Source organism: Paralichthys olivaceus, chromosome 24 (genome assembly GCF_024713975.1).
Source record: "Paralichthys olivaceus isolate ysfri-2021 chromosome 24, ASM2471397v2, whole genome shotgun sequence".
NCBI lineage: Eukaryota > Metazoa > Chordata > Actinopteri > Pleuronectiformes > Paralichthyidae > Paralichthys > Paralichthys olivaceus.
Genome location: NC_091116.1, coordinates 10068033 through 10094491, shown reverse-complemented (window position 1 = coordinate 10094491; position 26459 = coordinate 10068033). Strand labels below are relative to the sequence as shown.

The window sequence follows — 26459 nt, the reverse complement described above, 5'->3', positions numbered from 1 at the left end:
CAGCGGGGTTCAAGGACAAACTGCTGCAGCACTGCCGCGCATCTCTCCGTCTGCCTGCCTGCCAAGCAGAAACGTTAGGCGGAAGAGTGAGAGTGTGAAATCAAAGAGGCAAAGTGCTGAGGCCAAAAGAGGAGCTCAACTTAAAACAACAAGGAGACAGTGAAAGGGAAACCTTTGGAAGGAACAACAGAGCGGAGGATGGGAATTCAAAGTTGGATTGTTTTTGTCAAAAGTTGGCACTGAAAATAGACGTATTCAGATCTGTGCTCGGCTTGACTCCAGAGAGGCTGAGCTATTCATCACAGAAGGGTTCAAATGATTAGTCGATTCACAGATGAGCTGATAAGAAAATCGATCAACCTCAATTTTGATTAATAAACCTTTACAGACTAATTTCCTATTTGAATGAGAAGATTTAATTTGCTTGCTTTTCACTGGATTCATCATGTTTCTTTAGGAGGTCAATAAGACAAACTTAAAACAACTCACACAACCAGATACACAAATAGTCACCATTAGAAAAATTAAACAATACAAATGTATTCAGTATTTTACAAGCAAGGAATATGTAATAGTATTCTGCCTGCTTAAATTCATTACAGCAACAGGACCAATATAAAAGCATATATTAAAATCTAATGTTGTACATGTATGAAATTAAAAGAGAAAATGAGATTCTGTTCACAGGAGAAATCAAATTATAAGAAAATTCGATCCAATCTGTTCTCCACTGCTGATTTACATTTACTGTTTCATCTACAGGAGACGTGGCTCTGTATATTTTACAGTATCTTTGAGTCCACCTGCTCGTGGAAGAAAAGGTATTTGGTTGTATAGATAAAATTATCTGCATGAAACAAGAATATTAATTTAATCTCCAGGAACAACAAAAATTAAAATTAGCACTATTACCATCTCTGTCAATCATATCGAATAAATAGTTCTGTGCAGATTAGATTTGTTGATAAACTGACTATACTTATAGATTTGGCTTGATCATATTCATAGTCGTGTACAGATCCTGAGAATAATATCCAGCAGAGCGTTGAGTCAAAGTGCAGGGAAGAACGTAAGAAATCTGAAAACTTGTCACCCATCACACACACATCTGGTTAAACATACAGTAACAACTACAGGATTCAACCGATGGATGAGTGTGGGTGAAATTGAGCGAGCCAGACTAATCACCAGCGGCAGTGAGACAACAAGGGGGCGTGTGTGCTTTGATGCAAGCAGACAGGGTCTTCACAGAGGCATTCACATGAATTAGGCTCAAAGTGAGGCCGACACACCTGTTTCCTTAGCACCGGGAGGACCCTGCCCACCGACCCACCCAGTCCAGTACAGTAGCTCTGCAGGGGGGTGGCGTGGATTCTTCTTCGAAATCAAAGTTAAGGGCTAAAAAGCTCCCCACTGGGATTTGAATACACAGAGCATGTTTCATTCAGCTGCTCAGGTTTGCCGTCGACATTGAGGAATATTGAGGAAAATTGCAGCCTCAAGGTGTGTTGGGTTGTTTTGTTCTCATCTCGGTAAAAACAGCACAGCTTTGCGGTTATTTGAATCGAAAGGGCTTCATCTGCAGGTTCAAAATGGGTTGTAATGTTTAACAATCATTTGCAAACGTATCCAAAGGCAGGATAGGATAAGTCACGGTACAGATTTTGCAACGCTTTGGCACTAACTTCTCACATGCATTGCATTTGTGTTTCCAAATAGTATATCCCCCCCACTGCATTTGCTTTAAAGGGAGACTTTGTACTTTGCTGGATTTATGCAGATTTTTGTTCCGATTTTGCAGTTGTTGGGAACCCCCCTGAAAGGAGTTGCAGTAAAAGAAATAAAAATACTAACTCACAACTAAATACAGCTGTTTGCAACAAAATAGAGAAGAATATAACTTTATATTTAATAACAAACAAACATATATCTTCATACATTGCTGCCTCTCAGGTTGGAAATCTAAGGTCTCTGTTTTTTTTTTACGTGAAACACCTGACATGACATTTATACACCCAGTGGCCTTCAATAGGAACACATCTAATGCAATCGCCTGCAGATGCTCTTCGATAAAGTCTTACTTTTACAATGTCTATAATGCTCCATTTTTGTTGGCAGGGCCTTAAAGGTGTTAATTCAATTAAATTTGTTTTCACTGAGGTCATAATGGTGATGCAAGTGGAGTGTGTGATATTTAGAGGTGTTTCAAATACTATGTCCCCTCACCTTTAACTATGACCTCAGCTTGAGATGTAACCACACATTTCCCATCATGCCACTGAAAACTATAAAGGCAGGATGAATAAATATATGAGTGAGCTGCTGCCACCTGCTAATTTATTAAAAATCCTAATTTATGTGTGTACCACATCATTTTCTTAGCCCCGGGATGGTAAAGTTTTTATATAAACGATCAATTCCTTTGCATTCATGTGTAAACTGCACCTCAACAATGCATTTTCATCTTTAATCTACACGTCCACTTTTGTCAAAGGAAGATAATAATTTCTCCACTGCTATCAAAACACCAGAATACAATATCATCTCGAAGATTAAACTCCTACTCATGTCCTTTATTCATGCCGTCACTTGAGCCTACGCAAGTAACTCATTTGTAAATGTAACACGGGCACATGTGTTGCCTGAGAGCTGTCAAAGCATGTAATAGGTGTAAAGTGGGATACGGTAAAGCACACAGGGGGAAAGTGAGGACAAAGATGGTGGCTGTACTGGTCAGATGCTAGTATGTGGAAACAGTGATACTGGAAAATAACATGCTCTAATACTCAAAACACTGTTAATCTTGTTGGGCTCTGTGCAAAATTGGGGATTAAATCTGCAGATCAAACGCGTTGCTCAAGGGTTTCTGCACAAAAGTTGTTGATGGATCAGAAAATGTGATTTTCACAGCCAGTCTGGGATTTTGTTTTTTTTCATGCATGCAAAATGGCAGAGAAAAATGGGAATTATAGTTTACACATCAAGGATAGGGAAACAATGGCCTCCCTTATCTCCTGCAGGAGAATTATTTGAATATCAATACAGGATGCCGTCTGTTGGAAATACCCCCTCCCAGCCACAATGAGACATGGAACATTTGTAGGTAACAGAAAGGAAGCAAGTAAAAGATTGGGGATGAACAGAAGACGAAGAAAAAAAGCAGGATTGGGGGATAGATACACTGACTCAGATGGGTAAATAAGACAAAGAAAGGGGAAAGAAAAGCTGATCGAGGAGGGTAAATAGGGGAAGAAAGCAAAAGAGAAAGAGATTTGGATTTGACAGGCGGAGAAGAGAAAGACTAAGGGAACGTGAAGACGGAGGCTCATCATCAGCATCGCCCCTCCCTCCCCCCTTCCCTCTTTGCCACCGACAACCGCCGCAGCCCATCTGCATCAGAGCATCTAAACGTTATTGGATGGCCCACGGAGCTATGAAGTGGAGAAGACAGGTGGAATTGTCTTCTAACGCTTCCGATTAAGATGATCAATAATAGCCGGTTGGGGTTCTGCTGCCGATACGAGGGGCGACGATGCAGCAGGGTGGGGGAGGGGAGAGAGAGAGGATGCAGTCCGAGAAGAAGGAGGGCACAAGAGGGTGATGACGGGGGGGAAGAGGGAAAAGTTTGATTACAGCAAACAGGCAGATTGTGATTGTGCTGTGGAGGCCACAGGTGGGCAGAGAGACTTGAGTGATAAGAAAACAACATCTCTCCTCTCTCTCCCCTGTTGGTGATTTCCCCAGAGGAGTGGAGAGAGAGCAGGGGCAGGGAGGGGATTCGCTTGCAGCTGAGAATGTCTCTTCCTGCTTTTGCTGCTGCTGCATGGTTCTCTTTCACTCAGTCTGACAGCATCCAGACGGAGGGGGACAATATAAATGTCAGATGAGGACTCCCAGCGCCACTCATCTTAAATCTTAATACCCAAATCTTTCCCGTGTTTGTTTCCGATTTCATCTTCGCCGTCGGGTTTGTGGATCAGCAGATAATGCGATGGTGAACAAATGTCAACAGAGCAGGATCTATCAAGGATCAATTACATCCAGCGGACTCAATTCATTGTGTTTGTATATGTGTGTGCGCGTGTGTGTGTGCAGGCTAACTGTTGTGTTCAATTTGCTAATTGATAAGCTCAGCTACCCCAAAACATGCAGGGCACATAACAAACAGCAGCACTAAGTCTCTGCAAGCAAATAGGCTATTTCATGCTCAGCGGGAGTTACAGGTGTTGGGCTGAATATGCACACACACACACAAACACACACACACATACATCAGAGGGCTCAAGCACAGACATTTCTAATTCAAGCTTTTAAAATTACATCTAACACAATATGACCATAATTTATTCCCACCACTACTTGAACTGACAATAAAAGACAGCACGTGGAATTAGCATAGCTAATTCCAATTCAATTTAGATAATGGATGATGCCGTGTCCTGTTTTCATGCAGAAATGTACACTTGCTGTGTTGTACTAACTGTTGCCATGGATAAAAAGCGTCCCTACTTCCTGTTTTATCATTGTGGGTGTTAAAATAAAAACTTCACAAAAGACAGATACAAACACTTTACTTCAAACTGTCAAATTAATTAAGTGTTGACTTATCATTTATATAAACAGCATCAGGTAAATATTTAATGATCTACATCAGCGGGTCAAAATGAATGAAGAATCCAAATTATTTTTAGTCTTTAAAAATTTGAACATAAAGAAATTGTCCAACTTCATGCACATGCAATCTTGAAAAAGATTTGTTCCAGTTGAACTTTACATTTCAATGTTTATATTCACTATGTGAATCTCAAAGATTGAAAAGCATGTGGAGATCTCCAGTATAGCGTCTGAGAATAGTCTCCAGACTGAAGAAAAACAAGAGGATTCAGCTTAGTGACAAACAAAGTGGAAAAACGAGGCACTAAGAGTGGAGTTCATCCCTCAATTGTCTGTTGGGTCGTTGAGTAAGACTGTCTTAACCTTTACAAATGACATCAGTCTCAACTCGTCTGCGATTAGAAAACAGCCTCTGTGCTCAAGTTACGATGTTTCTATTGGATGCAGTGAAAAACTCTGTTGCGACCCTGGTGATGTTCAGCAAAATAAAAGTTTCAATGAAGCCTCTCTGCCGTGTTGCTCCCTGGCTGTCGCACCCGTGACGTGCCACTACGGGATTTGCTGTCTGATTGGCTGTCCACCACCGCCACAGGGTGGGGAAGGGAGTTGGGGGAGCTGTGCGCAGAGCTGCAAATGTTCCAGATGGCTGTGATTTATGAACCTCTCAGAATGGTGGGACTAATGAACGCTGCTCGACATGTGTTTGGGATGCGGGGTGTGGGTGCTGTGTTCAGCCATCAACCCGTCTTCGAGGAGGGGGTCTCGGACATTGTATCATGAGTACTAATGGACGGTGAAAGCGCCTGATGCAGACTTGTTATCCATCTGCTATGTGGTGCTTGGTGTGTAAACATACGCAGTGCAAATAAATTCAATTTGCACAATTAGTTGATGATTGGATTGAAATAAGAGGCCAGAATAGATAGCCTTTGTTAAGCACCTGGACTTATTTCTGCACGTGCTTATTTCCAACATTAATTATTTTTGTCAACTACTTATGCGATTACTAAGCAATTTCTTACAGCGATTAAAGTTACCATTTTTATAGTAGATCAGTGTAATCTCATTACATGGATGTGTCGCTCCTGCAGCCTGGCAGTAGAACGCTCCAGGTGAGCATTAGCGCAAAGCAGAATTGATCCTGCACGGTGCATTCAAAAATGGAAACTTTCAAAGAATTAAAAAATAAATCTGTCCTGTTTATAGACAGTTGCTGTTTTTTGTTGTTCCTCCACCCCCCCATCGAAGCAAACGTGCTTTCACGATTTCCACCTGACGACAGCGCAATGCTGGAAACCCCCGCTGCGTTCTTGCAGCTAAATGTCATCAGTCCAGAGCTGAGAACTAAGCTGTGTGAGTGTGTGATTGTGTGTGTGTGTGTGTGCAATCGCTCTCATTAGACACTAAATAATTAAACGCCTGCAACTGAAGTCACAGAGAAATTTTAAAAATTGTTTTTATTTGGGTGTTACATTTTCAAAGTCACTGGAGCAGATTTTTGCTCCAATGGTTTATTTAAATTCACCTTGCATTTTTGTCACCACTATTCAACGTTTTCTTAGGTTTTCTCTGTCTGAACTAGTGCGTGTTATTTTGTCTGAACGAGTGAACCGTCCTCGCCTCTTTGCACAATGTCAGCTGGGATTGGCTCGAGCCCCTCATCATCCTCTAAGGATAAACCATACAGCAGATAGATGGATGGAGAGTCTACCTTGAACTCCGTCCTTGGTTGCAGACTACAATTTAAAAAAGTTATTTTTCTTATGTTTTGTGAGTGCTTTGGCACTTTCCCCCAGCAGACCTCTCTTTAAAGCATCTTGCAAAGTCGGCGTCACTGAAGAATATCAACCATCACTACACCTCAAATAGATCTTTAAAAACCTGCTTCACATTTACACTGACGGAAAAGTATGGTATGGTCAACAAACAGAAATCAGTTGTTCGCTGTGATTCATTTGACCTTGAGAACTGTGCAAAGAGGATACTTTGACAGTTTAGTTTTTCTCCTGCAGCACTTCGCTGACGGATATGTCTTCGTGAATGGGAGCGGGCTTTCAAAGCATAGCGGGAGCTCAGAGGCTGCCATGGATAGCTTTTTTCCATCAGTACATGGTCTCTTAATTGACTCCCCTGTAAAAGTGATCTTTCTCAAAGATACATGGACAACAACACATGCTAAAACTACATATCTATATGCCAAACGTTCACATATTGGATGTGTGTATGCATAAGTATGCAGGATTTTCCAAATGTCCAATTACCTAATTATTGCCTCTTAGTCTGGGGTATATTTAATGACGCTGTTAACATGCACACTTAATCAATAACAGGTCTAGGGTTAAAGTTTTATAGAATTAATAACCTAAAATACTCCTTTTATTTTGCATATATTCAATGGTAATGGTTTTGTTTAGGGAGAGACCATGGTTGTTATTGTTGTCTTGAAACTAATAAATATGGGGTTAAGGTTATACATCACTTTCGTCTTTTGAAGGTCGAACAATCAACTGGACACGCCAGCACTCTGCCTCTTTTATACTTTATTTTCACTTCCACTATTAACAATCACTCAAATAAAACAATTATATTTCATGTGCAATCCTAATTATAGCCTATTTATCCTGTTTATATAGTTAAAACTGCATGTACTCATTTTTGTACATAAGCTTCTTTTTTGCCTTGCCTCTGCTGCAATATGGCAATATTCCCTGTTGTAGAAATATCTTTTCTTGATATCGATGCCATATAAAGCCTTAACATTTCAAACGCTTGCAATGCTATCAAAGCTCATTTCCATTGTCTTTTCACATGTATCTTTTTCTTTGCACTCTAAACACCGATGAAGTGGTTGCCTCATCTGTGCAAATGTGTTACAACAGTGAAATGGTCTGCGAAGACAGCTTCTCCAGTGGCAGCATCTTAGTACTAGTCAAGTGGGATGAAACTGAACTGCAAATGAGTAATCATATGGATATTAGTGTATAAAAATACATTCTGCAAAAGGCAGCTGAGGGTAAGAGAGAAGTCATTTTCCAAATGCTGGAATGGCGGCAAAATAAGACCTTTAACCTGCCATCAAAGAGCAATCTTCACTTCTGAACTACAGTTGGATCTACACTCTTAGAAACCTGTAAAGGTTCAACTGAGGTTATTGGACTTGAGGTAGAGAGGGTGTAAATGAAGAAAATACAAGGGGTCCAAGAGCAGAGCCCAGTGGGACACCAAAAAACTACTGATGTATCTGAAACACTGAGACAAACTGAGAAATATACTCTTTTGACTGAAAACTGCACAACTTTTGGGAAGTGGCTAAAATCTTTTAGACACTAACAAACCTAAACAAAAGGAAAACTCTTGCGATAGTATAAGTGGCACTGAGCAAAAGCCTGTAATGTTGACCCTGTGTTTCTAGCATGCCAGGTCATGAAAAGGCTACTGGCATCCATAACTGCCTTTTGTTGTTAAAATAATACAAAATGTGCTTGTAAAGCTTGAGGGAGGACAAAAGAGTGGCTGAGAGTCTGGTTCCAAGACTGTTTATTTGGCAGTGTTGTTTAGGAGAACCACATAGTTGATGTAAGCACAAGGCAACAAAGAGACTGTGAAAGTATCCAGACCCAATTACACACTACTGTGACAGCAAGAAATGAGAGATACAGCAAACATGTACGAACAAAGACACGATCTCCGTGTACGCACACAAACATACACGTATATTTATCCCGCGTACGAGGAGGAAAAGATGGGACGAAGCTGATGCCATCATGCACACACAGTATCTCCTTTTCTCTCATACAAGCAAACGCACACAAAGAGGAAAAGCTGACACAGGTAGAACCCGAACCACAGTGAAGACTTACTGAATATTTCATAATGTTTTTACTGGCCTGTCAGGAGCATCAGGGAAGTGCAGCATGTGTGTGCATATGTGCAGATTTAAAATTGTATACCTGTGCACTGGCGATTTCACTTTGGTTTTAGTGTCTGTCTTAGTGTTGATGTGTGTTGTTTGTGTGTCTCAGAGTTACAGGCGACTATAGTGATTGGCTGTCAAGAGCCTGCAACTACATTGCGCCTGCAGCTCAGTGATGTGCCAGGGAGCAAGCAGGACGCATGATGACTTTGTCAGGGTGGCTAGTTTTTTCAAGTCTCAGGAGTAATATATTTTTTTACTACGTATAAAAGCTATAGTCCATGACAGCCAACCTTTCTTACCTTCAAAAAGGTATTTGATGGAAATGAGATTTGTTTTCTCCAGCTGTACAACTGGAGGCTGCATAATATTGGTCAATAATACTGATGTCATTTGAAATGCATGAAAAAATCAATTGATAGGCATTTTAAGCTTTAATAAAATCAGTGTTCTAATGTTGCACATAACATTTTCCTAACAAAAACATTTCATTATATTTTTTTTTTTATGCCAGGGCAACAGAGCAAGCCCTAATCACACAACACAACTTTATGAGGTGATAACCCCCCTACTTCTGAGGAAGCTCCTAGTTCAGATCAGGCAAAACAAAGGCCAAACAATAAACAATGTGTTACATTTACTGTATCGGGTTAATTGCAGCCTGTTTGGTTTCCCGTGCAGTCATTATTTTTAGAGTTGGACAATTAAGCTGAAAGAATATCAAAATAAATATATATTAATATAAGGTATAATAAATAAAGGCGGTTCTGTTGTGGTTATATAACTCAACAGTCTTTACACCTGAGAGCAGATTTTCACACAGCACCCAGAACAAGATGGTATAAAGCCAGGAAGAGGCTGACGAGCTTGTTAGGACAAGAGCTGTGTGGGTGTGGAGGTCAGTTTCTATTTCCCCTCAGTCTTTTCTTGTTCTTAAACCCCCTCCTCTTCTCCTCTACTACTTTGTTTCACCCTCAACCTCCTTCACCTTCTATTCCTCTGTTTGTTTATCTCCCTGCTTGTTACCCTCTCTCTCCCCATCCTCTCCTTATGCCCTCCCTCCCTCGCTCCCTCAATCTCACTCAGTAACAGGTGAGTTCCCAGAACTAATTACAGGAGGCTATCCCAGGGTGCAGTGGGGGCCGGCTCATTTGCAGGCGGAGGGCACGCGAGGAGGCTGTCTAATAACATTTTCGACTGTCTGATTAAAAACAGCCCATAAATCACTTGTTCACATGGGTCTATGCACATTCACACGTTTCAAATAGAGCCGTCAGCCGCATGCCTTTGGTACACACTAAAGTACTGTATAACCAATCAAGGGCTTGAAGGACACACACACACTGTCTTGTAAAGCCGCTGCAAATTAGGTTGTTTATACCTTCATATAATCCTCAAGTATAGTCACAGATTTTATATAGTTTACACACATGCAAAGAGTTACTGTGGTTTATTTCCATTTTTAATTTGTGTGATGAGGCAATAAAAATGCAAAGAGGATGATAATGACCTCCGCATGGAATTTGAGCGATGGGAGTGAACCGATGTCGAGATGATGCAGGAACTCCGAAGTGATTTCCAGGATAAGCAGAGAACTCGCCGATGCGTTTCACTCGCACGCCCTTGCCAATGATTCTCCTCGCTTTCTTGTGTACATCATCCTGACACGACGAGGGAGGAATTGAACACGGGATGGACCGAACGGTCCCAACATGTGGTCAAAGGGGGCTCGCATGACCATGAATAAATCCACATGCACCTGCTGGCAATAATTCAGTGCGAGGACGGAGGTGACCATGCTGAGGTCATGTCTGGGGCTGCAGTAATGACTCTTTTCATCGCCGATTTCTCAATCACTAAATGTTATGGCCTAGTCGATGACAGAAAATAGTACAAACTGCTGATCACAATTCCCTGAGGGGAGTAATACATTATTAAATCATACTAGAACTACACATCATAGAGTGCATACCTCTGCCAAATAGTCCCCTTAAATTAAAACAGATACAGGTTTCTAGCCTACTCCCCTTAAGAAACTACATTTAAATCCACTAGATCCAGATCTGCACAAAATTGCATTGATGAACGACCCCTCAAAAACATTTAACTTAATTATCTAAGATTTACATATATTTCTCAAAATCTGCAAAATCAATGAAAACTTTGAAAAAAAACCTCTCTCGTAATGTTTTAGAAAGTGAAAAAAAAAATCCTTGATAGGACCCCTGATCCAGGATTCCATTTAACATCCCTGCATTATAATCCATCCAGTAGTTTTTGCATGATCCTGCTAACTAACTAACGCAGGTAAACGTGGTAAAAACTGGAAGACAGAAAAGCTAAAGCTACTAAATCATCTAAAACTCACCGATTTCGATCTGCAACTAAAGCATGAAGCAAGCAAATAAAATAAAATCTTCCCCTGAATTTTATTACGATAGCTTGGCAAAGGCTTTAAGGCACCAATTAGACATCTGTGTTGGGAAATTCCAGTTAAATATATGTAGAGATTTGTTCTATCAATTCATGCTATTCTTCTAATTGAGAGTTGGTGCATCTGACATGCAAATTATTTAATTTTATGCACTTTTTTCCCCAGTTTTATTGAAAACACCGTTTAAGTCATTGACCTTCACAAAACTGCCTCTAGGTACAGCTTTTGCAATATGTAACTACAGCTCGGGGTCCGTTGCAGTCCTGGTGTTCAAACACACCACAGAGCCTGGCTGCCAATAACTGGAAGGTCCTCACACTCAGCATCATCCTCTCTCATAACCCAGAGTGCGCACACACACACAGTGTACGCACAGCTCGCAGAATGCACACTGTCACACACCCCGATCCCTCCAACAGGCCCTTACCGAGGTTCATATGAAGGTTCATATTAGCGGAGATAGCATCTCTTGCCCTGGACACAACAAACAATAGCCACCCTCTCCGTCTCCTGCGCTGACGCAGGGACGTTTCACATGACTCTCACTCGGGTGAAACGGGAAAATGTGCTTTTGTTTAAACAAGGACACAAACAATCGCACAGTGTTGAGTCGACTCCTGTGGTCAGAGCACATGAATTACTGTTGATTGAAAACAGGCCGGTGTGGCCTGTCACACGTGAACTCTCAATCTGCCAGGTTTGGTCATGAGCTGAACAGAGCAAAGCCCAGTTTGATTTGGGCGTAAGGAGGTGAAGGTTCAATATTTATAGCTCCTGCCGAGGTAGGGTAAGTTGATTTCTGCTGCTTAGATGTCGAGCTGCTTTGTGCCGCATCATGGCTCACACCGCATCACGCACCTTCCACATGCCGTGAAATGATCTGATTAAATCTCAGTTTGCTCTGCAGAGATGTACAAGACGACAAGTGCTGATTGGAGTACAGAGCTGAGGAGTGAGTTCTGCTTTTTCAAATTTTAATTCCTTTTCTACAACCTCTCCCAAAACCTGCAGGAGCTCTGCAGCTCATTGTGGCAAGAAGAAGTCACTGCAGATGGCCGAGGATGTCGAGCACGGGCACACAGAATGCATCTCCCTCCCTCTGTGCCACTGATGGACCATCGGGCTTTCTCATGATCATTTACTGAAGGAGGAATCCCGCCAAGACATTCTGATGGAACTATAATCACCTGCTAGCTGGGAGGTCCTGACTTTGATTTAATGCTGGAACTTCCTCTCCCCCACTCATCCGATTTTCCTGTCATCGCAGCGACACGCATCACGTGGCTGAACATCAAATTAAAACCTCTGCAATTATCCCAAGATTTCAAGCTGGGTGGAAATATGAGACGCAGGAAATCCAGGAAACGCTAAATGTGTGTGTGTTCGACTTTGCCTGCATGTATGTTGTTTTGCATATTGTTTTGCTGATGCAGGCAGATACAGGCGCTGCATCTTCACTCAACACTCAGAGCCTTGAGCTAGAAAGGGGCCAAACACAAAACAGCGAAAATCAAAGAGTAAGCAGAATCCTGAAATAAATATAGGCACAAACACACACACAGCTGCAATCTATCCCCCTTAAAACTAATTTTCCACTTTAGCAGCTCCTTGCAAGAATCATATTTGATTTACTCGCAAACAGTGTCAGACAGTGGGATGACCTATGAGCTTTAGATCAGCTCATACCCTCTGCACACATTCACGCACACACAAAGCAGCCCCTGTTGCTATGATGCAGCGCCCTGGTGCTGAATCCTCCAAATCACGTCCCCCAGATCTATAACAGGCGAAAGACTCCCATTAAACAACTTTGGTGTGACACAGCATCCGCCGAACGCACATGCCGCGCATCACGACAGGCTCTGCTCGCTTCATCACAGAAAACACTTTCAACTCCTCGCAAAACCCAGAGTGTTGTGCCCCGCCGCATAACAAATGGATTCTGTTTTGGAGGCGTGGTGCAACTGGGAACACTGTAGTGACTTTGTTCACTGTTGCTCCTTGTTTTCTCAGGTCACAGAAGTTGCGGTTATGTAAGAACTGTGCTAAGAAAGGGACGTCAGGAAACTGTTTGTAAGCTGCGTTTGAGAATTCAGAGCGATACCTTCTTATCTTTTTAATACAAAGTAAATGTCAGTATGTTTTTATGTTTGTGGCTGACAAAGTAAAAGATACGTCAATCAGCGCAATTTTTAACTCCGTTTTGACTCGTGCGATAATTGCAGCTGTGAAAACACGATCCTTTGTTCGGGTTTTTTTTCCTGCAACAGCTCAGGTGGAATGGGCAGGGAGCAGTGATCGGGATTCATAGAGCTAAAAGAAACTCGTTCTAGGGAGGAGGAGGACCAAAGTGGAAGAGAGAAGCAAAATTGTTTGCTCCTCTCCGAAACAACAGATCAATAGGGCCAGCCGGCGGTGTGGTGAAAACTGCTACACTGCATCTCTGGAAAACAGCACAAGGAGTCACAGTGGTAATGAAATGCATACGTCATGTTTTATATAACTGTTTATTTATGTACAGTGTGTTTTGTAAAAACCCAATATGACGATTCTAGGTGGAGCTTTGAGAAATAAATGTCTTTGACCTTGTGAAAAAAAGTCCTCCTGAAGTCACGTCATATAATTCTATTTAATCCAACAGTGTAAAAAGTGCTTTTTGCAGATGTTCCTTTCAATCCAAGAAGTTTTATTCAGGTGATTTTTGTTTTTGCACAGATAAGTGGTCAGATGTATACTGAGATTTTTCTAGCCCTGCAACACCGGCCTCGCGAACACTGGGACTCAAACCTTGAACCTTTTTTGTTGTCAGGCACTCAGAGACAAAAGAGAAAGTCACTCTGTGCATATTCAAGAGAAAAGACACACACTGGTAAGATGCACATTTTCCATTGACAAAAAAACAACATGTTTAAAATGAGGGGGTTTTAATGTTTTTTACTGTCAACATTAGACTTTAATGCTGTTTGCAGATTCTTGGGGGTTGACAGGCATTCTGGGAAATATAAGGAATGAATATTCTCACAAAAGCAATGCTAACAGCTGGTGTTGAACAGGTGCAATGTTTACCATGTAATAATCAAAATGTAACAGGCTAACTACTACTAATTAGCACTAAACACAAAGGTCAGCTTTGGCTGATGGGAGAATAATGGACTTTTAAAGATATTTGGTCGAAAACTAAATTAAAGGTTTGACCTGCTGGTGGCAGAATAGTCAGGAAATCACCAATGTTGTAACGATTCATCCTGAGGGGCACGTGGATGTTTCTCTACTTTATCTGATGGTGGCACAAGAGTCTGTTTACAATCCATTTCATGAATATGATACATGTTACAGATTCATAACTCTAATAAATATATAATAACTATACTACATTATAGGGCTCTTATTATAGATATATAATAGACTATAGATTCATATTTTCCAGTGTACACACGTATAGAATATACAAGTTGTGATGATTTGAATGTTGTAGTGCAATAGCTTCCAGCTCTGGATCAGATTCTCATCATGATTTCACATCTTGTCAAACACTCAAAGAGAATAACTTGATCTAGTAATATGATATTATGCCTCCACCCAAAAACACTATTGTGCAAATTGTTTAACTGAGACAAAAAGATGATCGGGTTATTCTCTACACATATTTTGGTATGCTACGTTACCCCACAAGCAAATATTCCACGCTAATTTTTATAAAGCAGCACAAATGAATCAGCCCTCTGTGTTTTGTGTCCGGTGAGTTGAGTGATTAGTCAGTAAATTAATCCTCGCTCGGAGGTGCGTTTTGCAGTGAGAGTGCCGGTTGCTGTGTCAAATCTTGGGCGTTGCAAACATAATGATAAGAGTGGAGCGGGGCCTCAGGGGCGCACCACTCTTCATGTGTGTCACGAGGAATTTCATGCCGTTATTAAACAAATGTTTGTTGGAGGAAAAAATGTATAAATGCTAAATGTGCAAACATGCACTTGAAATGCGTTTGCCAATAAATCAGGGCTGCAAGATTACATTAAACTCTTTTTCCCTTATGTGCAATCTATATCATTTATAGCTTTCTCTAGATTTTAACACAGAAAGTATTATACTCATACTGCTTCGGCAATACAGGAAAGCTCAGATTTATATTCTTAAGATTCCAGCAAAACTAGGAATAAACAGCAACAAGGAGACAATACGTTGCAGAAACCAGGAGGTTTTCAGAAGTGAGGTGAAAGGAAGGTGGGGTAACAGCAGACAACAATCATACAGGTTATTTGGGGTCTCTTGGGGAAGTAGAGAGGGGGTAACCTCAGTGAGCTCCTCATTTCTGTGGGGCTTTATGTAGCGTGACGGTTCCAAATGAAACTCCACGATCATGTGGGAGCGCTCTATTAATTTGTGGCTTAGGCCACCTCCTCGGGGAGAGGGCTGCCACAGTCACTACCGCATCCCCTTTGCAGCTTCCAGCTAAGACCCTGTTGCCTATTGACTGAAGAGCCGCGCTGCAATGTTTCTCCACGTCGGCGGCTTCAGCTTTCACCTCGAGTGCCGAGACGATCTATCATTTCTCCTGTTGCCCACTGCGGGCTTTGCGGAATGGATGAAGAGCGGCGTGAAATAAAAGTAATCATGGTTCTTGGAGCAATACACAGTTCCTATAACATGGCGTGCTCTCAAAAATCTAATCTGATTCCTGTCGAAGTATAACCACAAGAGGAATGTCGAGCTAACAAGATAGCTGTGGTGGAGTTTTATGAGCTGCTGCAAGTGCTTGCAAAAACAACCTCGAACCAACATCTTTCTAATTGTGAATCAGTTGGACACAGAATCCAATATGCTGGAGAATCTTCAGATTTTTGTTCTGTGTTTTGGTCACTATGCCGCTTGTTACAATCAGGCTTTTCAACACAAACCTACTGGCTACAAAGGCATGAGCGAGATCACACGGCTCTCTTAAGACTCAAGCCCTGGAGCACATACATTCACATGAAAGGATGGCCAACACTGGCACTCCTCCAGTAAACCTTCTTCCTTTGCTTCTTCCACCCATCGCTCTACTTTTAAATATGCACAAGCAAAACCAATGAGGTCCAATTAGTGGAAAACAAGAGTCATCTGTGGATTTGAGGTATTCCTTGTTTTTTGACTCGTGCAGGAAGAAAGGAAGAAAATCCTTGAGTTCAGCCTTCCTGTGCAACCGCTGAAGAAAAACAGGCGATGGAATATGAGGTTTAGTAGGTAGGACATGGAAGTCTTTCCAAAAATATCCTCAGCCCTCATGTGGTATCCACTGATTTCAAAGGAGGAGAAGGACTGGGACTGACATGTGCAGAAGCATATTTTCGCCACGAGAGCCAGAATGTCAGTAAATACACCACCCGATCTGAGCAAAGATAAGACAGGTTCTTTAATTACAGAGAAATGCTTTGTGTATTCCCACGGAGGCGCACGTCCTTGGGAACCCTCCGGAATGTGGGCAGGAAGACAATAATCCCAGGGTGCCCACATTGGGAGGCAAACAAGGGGTGATGGGAAGTTGTGCCGATATACAAAGTAATTAAAAACCCGCCTACAGTTTGCCTGGTGCGCCTGATGAGTGCTCGCGCGATGATCATTATGACTTTGAGAGACAATCACACGCTTGACGGAGCAACCCTGAAACAGCTATACTTGGAAAAAATCCTGACCACTGTTGTGCAGGGGGGAGTCAAGTAACATAAAATCCATAGGTGTAATAACTATATTGAGCAGCGCAACAACAAACATCATTAGCCTTCCGAGCAAATAACGTTAAGCTCGGGTGATGCTTGCAAAGCTTCCCACGTAGGGGAGAGTAGGATATCTTCCCTCAGCAGACGCTGCTGATGAGACTAGTGTGGGCGTAACACGAAACAGAGCAAGAAACATGAAAAGAGGGGAGAAATGAAAGGGGATGAGGGGGGGATGGAGTCAAATGAGAAGAGATAGAAAGAAAAATAAGCTGGCCCATATTGCATTAGGAGATTCCCTTTGAAGATTGTCTGGCATGGAGAGGCAATCAAGGGAGCAGAGACAGTTTGGCCTCACTGCGAGTCATTCCGCTGCACTGCAACCACATCTCAAGTGTCTCTCCTCCACCTCCTCCACCCTTCACCCTTCTTTCTCTCTCATCTGTCACTCACTATCCCTCTAATCTATTTCTCATCAATAGATAAACAAGCATATTGGTCACCGGGCAAGAAATCTGAGAAGATTGATCCATTTTTCAAGATCTGGTCTTTGCATCATTTCCAAGCAGCGCCGATCCCACTGGGGGACGCTGGACAACCTGAAGTCGTCTTACTGCTGGGAAGTACAAGCAAGAGGGGGGGTTAAACCAGGATATGGTTTACAGTACCCCCCCCCGTTTACAAGACCATTGTGAGGTGTGATTGGCAGCTGGACTGATCTCCTCAGACGGGTCGGCAACGGGACCACACGCTATTCACTCGGGAGTCCATAAATCACAATTTGGTGTAATTAAGCAGCAGGAATGACAAGCCAAGGGACCACTGTCTGGATGGATGGATGAATGGACGGATGGATACAGGGAAATATGATAGATACAACACAATGCACTAAGGGGGGAGATAATTTAATAGTGGAAAGCTCAAAGAGAAACTGCAAGGGCAGAGAAAAGAGTCACAGCCTGATGCCAGCCATGAGAGAGACTGGTTCACACAACATTCAGCGAACAACCACAGAACGGTTCATTTATACATTATATAACTTCAATGAATCTATCGGTTGCTGTTATGTTATTATCTAAGCTTTAAACTAGTTTGTCTTACTCTGGGATATAAGATGCCAGCTACGTGATGACTCCATTCCCCATTCCAGGGTCACCAGAGACCTTCCTCCACTCCGCCTTATCTCATTTCTAGTCACCCCCATTTTGCTCTCCATCAAAGATAAAACTCCCATGAGGAGACATGAAAAACAATATGGATCACATCATCCTCAAAGCCTCAAGGAACTTTTTAAAATTCATCGGGCACAAGAAGGAGTCGTTAAAGCACTCGAAGAAAAGACTGAGTAAGTAATAGTACCACAGTGAAAATGAAACTCTTGCAGAGACATATTGAGGTTGTTTTTCTGCAGAAGCGTAGTTTTCTTTTAATTCGAGAAAAGAATCCAAACTCTGAATGTCATCCAAACACAAAACCTGAATAAACGTGTGGAAATATTTATAAGAAGGAAGGAAGGGTGAAAAGAGAATAGCTATAACAAGAACTTGCTACATTCCAGTTTTGTTACCTTGAAACTTTTAAAACAGCTATAGACAATTCTCCACCCATTCTTAATAAACCAAGTTTGAAAATCCGAAGCATTTCCTTCACACTAAGATGCCTTTTTTAAGCATTTAAGGCCTAAACACAAGTTCACAAGCCAGCATGCATATTAAAGTTGCTTGATCTTTTAAAAACCACTCCCTCGCTCACCTCATCACATTGATAGATATTTCCAAAAGCCTCCATCTCTGAATGTCTGTGAGCCAGTGCGGCTACAATTAGCATTAGTCCCCTTTTCAATCACGCTGATGGACCATATAGGCGTCCGACAGCCTCTGCAGCCTCACACTAATTCTCAATCGACGTAACGCACACATCCGGCAAGGAGAAGTTGAAAAATATATCGTTCTTTGGCTAGTCGATGGATGGCTCCTCTTTCTTATGGTTCTATCGGTGTCTCACTGCGGGCGCATTCAGCTGTCCGTTAATCTGTCATCCCGCCACCTCTTCCTGTCATCCGTCTGCGTCAATCACGGTTCCTTCCAAGCCCGAAATTTCATCCGTCACTGTCTTGGTAGCTCTCTAATTCTTCGCCCAGCTGCAGTACATGAAAAACTCCTTTTAACGACGACTTAAAAAGAGGTGTCATTATATTCATGTGCGCGTCGGCTAACCACGTCTGTGCCATTTCACTATCCATCCCAATATATAAATTGAGTCCTCATCTCCCCAGTCACTCTTGGGCAACCTCAATTCTATTCTTAAAGAGCTAAACTCACATTTTGCACATAGACTATCAAACACATTATAGTTTACTAATTTTAAAAGGCAAAATTACGAATCTGCAGCAAAAACTGTTGAAACACCATCTGTCATTAACACCTCAGTTAACACCCCATTGGTGCAGCCGGGAAAGGTGATAAAGAGATGTAACTGCATTACAATGAACTAGTATGCATTCTAGAGCCCGACTGATGTATTTTTGTTTTCTTTTCATGTAGAAGTATTTATAATAAGAACTATTTTACTCCACAATATCTGCATGTGTACTCAAAAATCATAAGTCAAAACCAGGATTGTAAATGCTTTGTTTTGAAGACTTGCCTATTTTACTTACAGACCACATCAGCAACAAAGAATAAATACATTTTAATAAGTAAACAAATGAGGTACGACGAGGGAATGGTAATTGCAAAGAGCTCCTCTTGAAAAAAACTGAAAACAAAATCAACCGAGATTTCACACCAAAAAAATACACATTGACATTTGAAGATACTCTTTAAAGCTTTTTCATAACATTTGTCACAGCTGACTATTCACCTCAGTCACTAATGTTGCAAGTGCTTATCGTATTCCGACAGTGATGTTGTAGAGCAATCATTAAATTATTAGATGTGTTAAATTGTTAATTCAACACATCTAATAATAAACTGATCTGATAATACATTTGCACCTATTTAATCTCCCATCTCCAAAACATACATGTTTACAGATTCTATAAAATTGTTGTTAATGAACTGAGAAGATGGAAATTTGGGTTTTTTGGCCTAAAAACATCACCTATAAATAAAGAAAGGAAAAATGCATAACGTGTCAATTTAATGCTGTTTGAGAATAAGGTTATATGTCACCCCAAGTGTAGTTATGAATTTGGTCTAAGTGGGTCAAATCAAAACCCAAGTGGTTCTGAAGCTCTTCTACCACTTATCCCCCTTGTTCTTCATTTAATCATGTGTGCTGCTGCCCAAACCTAACAGTGATGTGTGCTTTGCAGGAGCAAGCTGCAGAAAAATAAAGTGCAGCAACAGGAGAGGGAAACCATGCATCCGCCTGTCCGTCAGCCAGCGTGCCCACGGTTTCTGTTGTCACCCTGGCATCCTGGCTCTGCCCATTAGCCTAGTTAGACTGGCATTTAGACTGGCAGGACACACACAAGCAGGAGCCAAAGGGTCTCCTGCCTGTCTCGCACCAAAACAGCAGGCAAACGCACATGGCAACATGCTTCAGCTGCCTCCTCCAATCATGTCACTCCGGCTTCTTTTGTTTCCATCGACAGGGTTCGATTACATTTTAATAATTTTGAGACAGTGCAACTCTGCACGGTTTGATTCAATCTCTGGCAATGCAATTTAACTAGATGCAATCATACTCACTTTAACTGAATGAATTTTCAAACATTATCTCATCCTCGCCTCCTCCTGCCGTATAAATCCTCTTGTTGCTCGCTGCTTCCTTCCCAATTCTTTGCCTTCCTGATTCAGGAGATGGAATATAACGAGCAAGGCCAAACTCATCCTCACCAGAGAACCCTCCCCACTGCACGGTGTATCTCCACTTTCTTGGCTCCTGGTTGGGACAGACTCCCTGAGGAGAACATTAGTCACTTCCATGATAATAATGGGTGATTTGAGTCAAAATAGACCAAGGTTGGCACAGGGCATCATTGAACATGCTGCAGTTTTTGCCATTTTAAAAATAAGCCCAATGTTCACCTACTGCAGCTTCTTTTAGTATCATCTCACCTCTTAGTATGTCTGCTATTGACGAAAAAAAAGTCCAAACGTGTCATTAACACACAATACGTCTTCGAGTAAGGATGAATACATTTCCTGCAGAGGTCTCTTAATCCCTGATGCTAATCCTGTTAACGGAGCTGTGAGCTGAGAGCTGCACAGCGTGTACACGGAGCTCTCCAAACAACGCTTGAGCAAAGCAGTTCATGTCCTTTCAGGTTGTGCACTGAGGCTGACCTATAACTTCCCAATGAAGGACCGATGTGGAAGGATAAGGAGACAAACTGCGCTTAAACATGCAAGAATGTAGACAAAGTTGTAGTTTCACATCAACCTGGCCATTGCATATATCTGTGTGGTCATTTTGAGTGTCTTTGTGGTCATTTTTTGTTTCTTTGTGGTTGTTTTTTGTCTCTTTGTAGTTGTTTTGTGTCTTTTTGTGGTTGTTTTGTGTCTCTGAAGTAGCATCTCTTTGTCGTCGATTTATTGTTTTGCTGTTGTTGTTCTGTCTCTTTAAGTGGCTCTGTGTCCCTGTAGTCATTTTGAGTCTCATTTAGTCCTTTGTGCTCCTTTTTTGTCCACTTTGTGGTTGATTTGGCCATTTCGTGCCTGGTTGTAGTAAGTTTGTGCCTCTTGGTGGTTGTTCCCAGTTCCTTTGTGGTCCACTTTGTCTCTGCGGTCGTTTTCATCTCTCTGTGGTCATTTTGTGGGCGTCTTTTGTGAAACGTTAACAGTCACTTCAAGCAGCTCTGTCACTTCATTCGCAGCGAGATGACAACAAGCCCTGCGGCGCAGATGTTTGGCGCTGCTATTCTCGTGCATCCAGGTATTTACAACACTTGCAAATGCACAAATCCAATGTGAAGACTGTAACTCGGCGGGTTGAGCGCTAAAGGGCACACATGAGAAATAAAAAAACTTACAGGCAAATAAATAGCATTTCCATAACACTAAAATTGCCCTTTGTACAATTCCCAGGCCTGCTGACTCTAGTCGTTCCTTAAATTGATTTCTCATACGCTGCTGCCTCGAGGGGGCGATTTCATTTTCATATATACACTGGCTCTCTATGAGTGTGCTCTCCGTCCTAGTCTATTAATCAGATAATGCAATCAATTCCACCTTGCAGGACGAAGGCACAGGCCATTTCTTTTGTGAACAGCTTTGTATGTCTTTAATACGAGTTTGTGATTGGTGTTAAGCATTGCATTGGTCCAGGATCAGGTTATCAACATGGCGGGAAGGTAAACAGTAACTTTGAGGGGTACAGTTTGCCTCCTGCAGGACTAGGAGTGAATTTCTGAAAAGGAAAAAAAAGAGAAAATCTACACGAGCCTCATAAATATCTTACCGATGATTCATTTGAATGGTTGGAGGCACAGCGTAAGTGTGTGTGAGTTTTTTTTTTGCTTACTCATGTGAGAGTGCACGTAAACCAGGGCTATAGGATGTGAGCAAACCTCAAACACATGCTTATGCGCAGGCTCCGGGGTGCAATGAGAGACACTTAAGCGCAGGGGTATAAATCTTTAAAACCCTGAGCCTCTGACATTTCCCCCCCAAGAGATACAGAAATCTTAATTACGCCACTTAACATCACATCGGCGAGTCCCGGGTGAACCCAAGCAAGCATATAATTCATTGTGCTAAGCGTTCGGTAAAAAGCCAAATGCATAAACCTTCAAGGATGCATACTCAAGTGCAGGGTAGACAGTGAGCTGGGACTTCAAAAGCAAATGTTTTCTTTCAGTAGCTAGAGGGGGTAGAACAGAGGATATCTGCAGAGTTAGTGTGGTGGGAGGCAAAGCACCTCGCTGACTCCTGCCAGGAAGAAAAAAAAAACATGCTGCTGTTAAGAATCGGTGAAAGCAAAGAAATCGGGTTCTGGGTCCTTACTCCAAAGCCCTGCGGTGACATTTAAGCATCCTGCTAAGGCACCTTCATCTCAGCAACACCCTTACCATCGCATTACAGCGTTGTCTAAGAGGTCAATTTGTGTGGATCGTGCTATCATGGAAAACATGATGAGAATGGAAATTGGTTGGTGAGATGATGTAACAGTGTTGTAACAAAGGGAAAGTCACAAAGCGGTGACTGTTCCAGTTTGGACCTCTTTGTTTTACATCGGTGGGATTCACCATAAATTAAAATAGGAATCCTAAATTCTCCTCTTTCTCTCAATCATCAACAATCACTTTACTGACGTGGTTTAAATATGAATTAACCAGTATGTCACTGTCCTTTTGAAATGTAGAGGGTGATCAAACTGTGCCTCCTGAGGGTCTGTTTCTGTTCCCACGCCACAAACCACCAAACTAAACCACGAAGACTCATCTGATGCTGATTTATCCCAGAAATCTCCACCTCATCCAAGATATACACATCCCTTCTTTCCTCCAAGCATGACAATAATACTGTAGCACTGTACTGGCCCTGTTATTAACATTCATAGTCATTTTAGCACCTTCCCCTGCTGCAAAGTATTGTAAAATATGTATCTGAGATTCTCCATTTGCGACTGTGGGACCCTTTTTGAAACCTCCTCAAGGACCCCTCCTCCCTCTACCCTCGAGGACTTCAGAGAGGCAGTGTGGCTGAATGAGATGCAACTTGCAACTTTAACTACCAGCGGCTCACTGTTGGTACTACTTTGCAGCGCTCTACCCCCACCTGCCGTTGTGCGCTAGGAACCCCTGGCAACACTGCAAAAAATGTCCGGGGGGGGGGGGGGGGGGGCTCCAAAGACGACCGTCCTCCACGTTTTCAATTAATGCTTTTCTTAGCAGCAGTCACTCAGGTAACATCTTCATTGCCCACGAGCCTGGAGCAAACACACACATGGACGCGCGCACGAGACAATCACTGCGCTATCATGCGACGCAGGTGCCCCACGCACATGAAACCCAATTATCATGTCACAAATGGGAGCTCGTATTCCCAAACTTTCCGAAGCACATCGTGGCATGATTACGCACAGGCTGTGCACCACACACACACACACACACACACTGATGGAAGAGGTTTCTTCACCGCGCAATCTTCCATCTACAGTTTTTTCTACAGTGACAAGAATATGCAACTCAGGTTAATGACTCCAGTTTGAGTTGGAAGGTGTCATCGATTAAATCCGCCAGTAGGAAACGAATGGAGATCCGTGCGCACAGAAATAAGGAAGCACCATAAAGGCAGCACCCAAACATATACAGAATAAACTAATACATAAGCAGTGTTGCATGATGAGGACAACAGTGTGTGTCCGAGGAGTGCAGGGTGTGTGTCTGAGCAGCGCAGCCACTCCAAGAAAAGGAGAAGGACCCCCATCATAATCCCCCTTTTCAGTAAGAAAGCATTGTGGCCCCTGCAGGACGTGCCTCAATTACAAAACAACGTCCAGTTTAACAATCCAGCCCTCTCTCTCTCACAAACACACACTCTCTCTCACACTCCCCTCTCATATCCAAGCTCTCTCGCCCCCTCATCTCTCTCTATCTCTCTCCTCAGCAGCAGCAGCTCGCTCCCTCCGCAGATCACGATGATCAAATTGAAAAAATACAACAACAAAAACGCACTCAACTTGTCCACAAAGTCAACCGAGTCCCGGGGGGTGGGGGGGGGGTGGACAGGCACGCACGCACTAGTCTCTCACCTTGGCTGCTGCAGACGAGCATCCCGAGGAGGTGGAGGAGTTTGAGCATCATGTTGCGGACAGGCTCCGGGCGGCCGAACGCTGCTTTCAGCTGCTGTGGGAAACGACTTGGGAAACGACAAGATCGATGAACACGCACTCGGCTCCGCTCATCCGCCGTCTGTGGCTCCGCTGTCGACTGGTGAGGCTAGTTCTCCTTCCTTTCCCTTCCTTCCTTAACGCGCGCTCCCGGCTCCCCGCTCGTCCACTGCGCCTCGCTCTGCGCCGAGGAGCGAACAGCCCCCCTCCTCCTCCTCACTTCTCTCCAAAGCCTCACCCCTGGAAGCTGTTGGTTGGAAGACAAAGATCGATGAGAACATGTTTAGATTTTTGCATTTTTATCTTTTTATCTTGCAGAAGTCAGAGCAGGGGGAGGTTTGAGCGTAAAGAAAAGAGCCAAAATGTACTCCAAAGGTCTAGAAATCCTACAGCCAGGAATACTTTCTGATATCTGTGAGTCCCTTGGGCCCCTGGACTCCTCCACCTATAGGCTAAGCACCACCTGCTCGTCCATGTTAAAGTGCTAGCTGCCCAAAAAGGTAAATTCAGTCATTAACTCCTCACATATGACGATGGATGGGTGGGTGAAGTTTGATTCCACAAAACACTTTTGGAGTTTCACGGGTAAACAGCGTTGCAGCCAAATCCAAAACAATTGAACAACAGAAAAAAAAACATAACATGCCTCCATGCTGCCCCTGCGGTGTCATCCAAGTGTCTGTAAGCCCCAACATCCACAATTCTACTCGATATAGTGTCAGGTACACCAAGTTTTTAGCATAAAGCTCAGCTGATATCTTCCTCTGGAGCCTCGTTCACATTTGTAAGCACACACCTCGCACACCACACAAGCCCTCGTCCAAGGACAAGGGTGTAGGGCGGCATCACTACTTCTGGTAGGATGACACCACAGGACCAGTATGGAGGCATGTTGTTTTTTACGTTTGAAGAATCAATCCTCAGTTACTTGAATTGTCTTGGTTTTGGCTACAACACTGTTTACCCTGTGGTGGAAATTTATCTCGAGATGTGAAATAAAGAGTTTCTCAGACCAGTGTTATCTTTAGGTCTTTAATAGAGCTCTGCAGAGGGTTTCACACTCAGCATGAATGCTCAGAGTGGAACGACCCCGAATAGGGAAAGAAGAAGGTTTTATAGAGTCAGGTAAACAGCAAACATAAGAGACAACTGTTTCTGAGTAATAGCATGAAAAACTGAAGCCCCCTGTAGTCTGGTTAACACAGGAAGCTGTCTGCTCTTACTTCTGCATGAAAGAAGAACTCTGAGGTTACATCTGCCAAGTGCATAGCAACAGTCATGGTATTGGATAGTTAAGGGTAAAACACGAAAAGTTGTCTGTCTAGTTTTGAATCGTCCGTCTGCATGTAAGCCAGACAGTTCCTCTTAAGAAAGCACAATTGTGTTTCTATATGAGTTATTGTTGAACACAGCACACAAGCATTGATCAGACATAGGAAAGAGTTCAAGCTAAGGTCATATGCAAGTTTTCCATTACGACCCCTTAAACTCCAAAAGTGGACTCAAACACTTCACCGCCCCCTCCATCGGCATAGTGGTGGTCCTAGCTTGCTCCAAGATCACAGTACAGAACAATATAAAGTTGAGCAGTATGCAGGAAAAAAAAAATTGTTTTAAATACATGTGAAGATTAAAATAAAGTACAAGTTTGTGTATTGTAAATGAAATAGGTGTATAGAGAGAAAGTGGCAAGTAGAAAATAAATGACAAAGGAGGAAGTAAGGGATACTGCAAACAATATTAAAATTTAAGTATTACACATGATAATAAAGGAATGTTATGATGAACAAAAGCAGTCATGTCACACAAATTGCATGTTATTGGTGTTATTCCGCATCAGTGATTATCTGTGCTTACATGCACACTGGTATCCTGGTTCTTATCAGGTTTCTGAAGTATCCATAAGCCCTGATCCCATGTTAAAGAGAAACATGATTATACTGTCTGGAGTACGCAGTAGGTAGCTTGGATACTGGTGCAAGTTAACATTTCGCAAGAAACCTGTCAAATCAGATTTTATACTGCTAGTTGG

At 42.5% G+C, this 26459-nt stretch overlaps 1 protein-coding gene across 6 annotated transcripts in view; it reads right to left on the bottom strand.

The window, feature by feature from the left end:
• The window catches only part of LOC109638878 (neural cell adhesion molecule 2), a 381983-nt gene that overhangs the window by 213321 nt on the left and 142203 nt on the right, over window positions 1–26459 (bottom strand). For all 6 annotated transcript variants that reach the window (XM_020102061.2, XM_069521443.1, XM_069521441.1 and 3 more), the window contains one exon: window positions 24350–24674. In XM_020102061.2, coding sequence (XP_019957620.2) covers window positions 24350–24401 — 52 coding nt within the window. In that variant the 5' untranslated portion in view covers window positions 24402–24674. The remainder of the gene's footprint in view (window positions 1–24349; window positions 24675–26459) is intronic.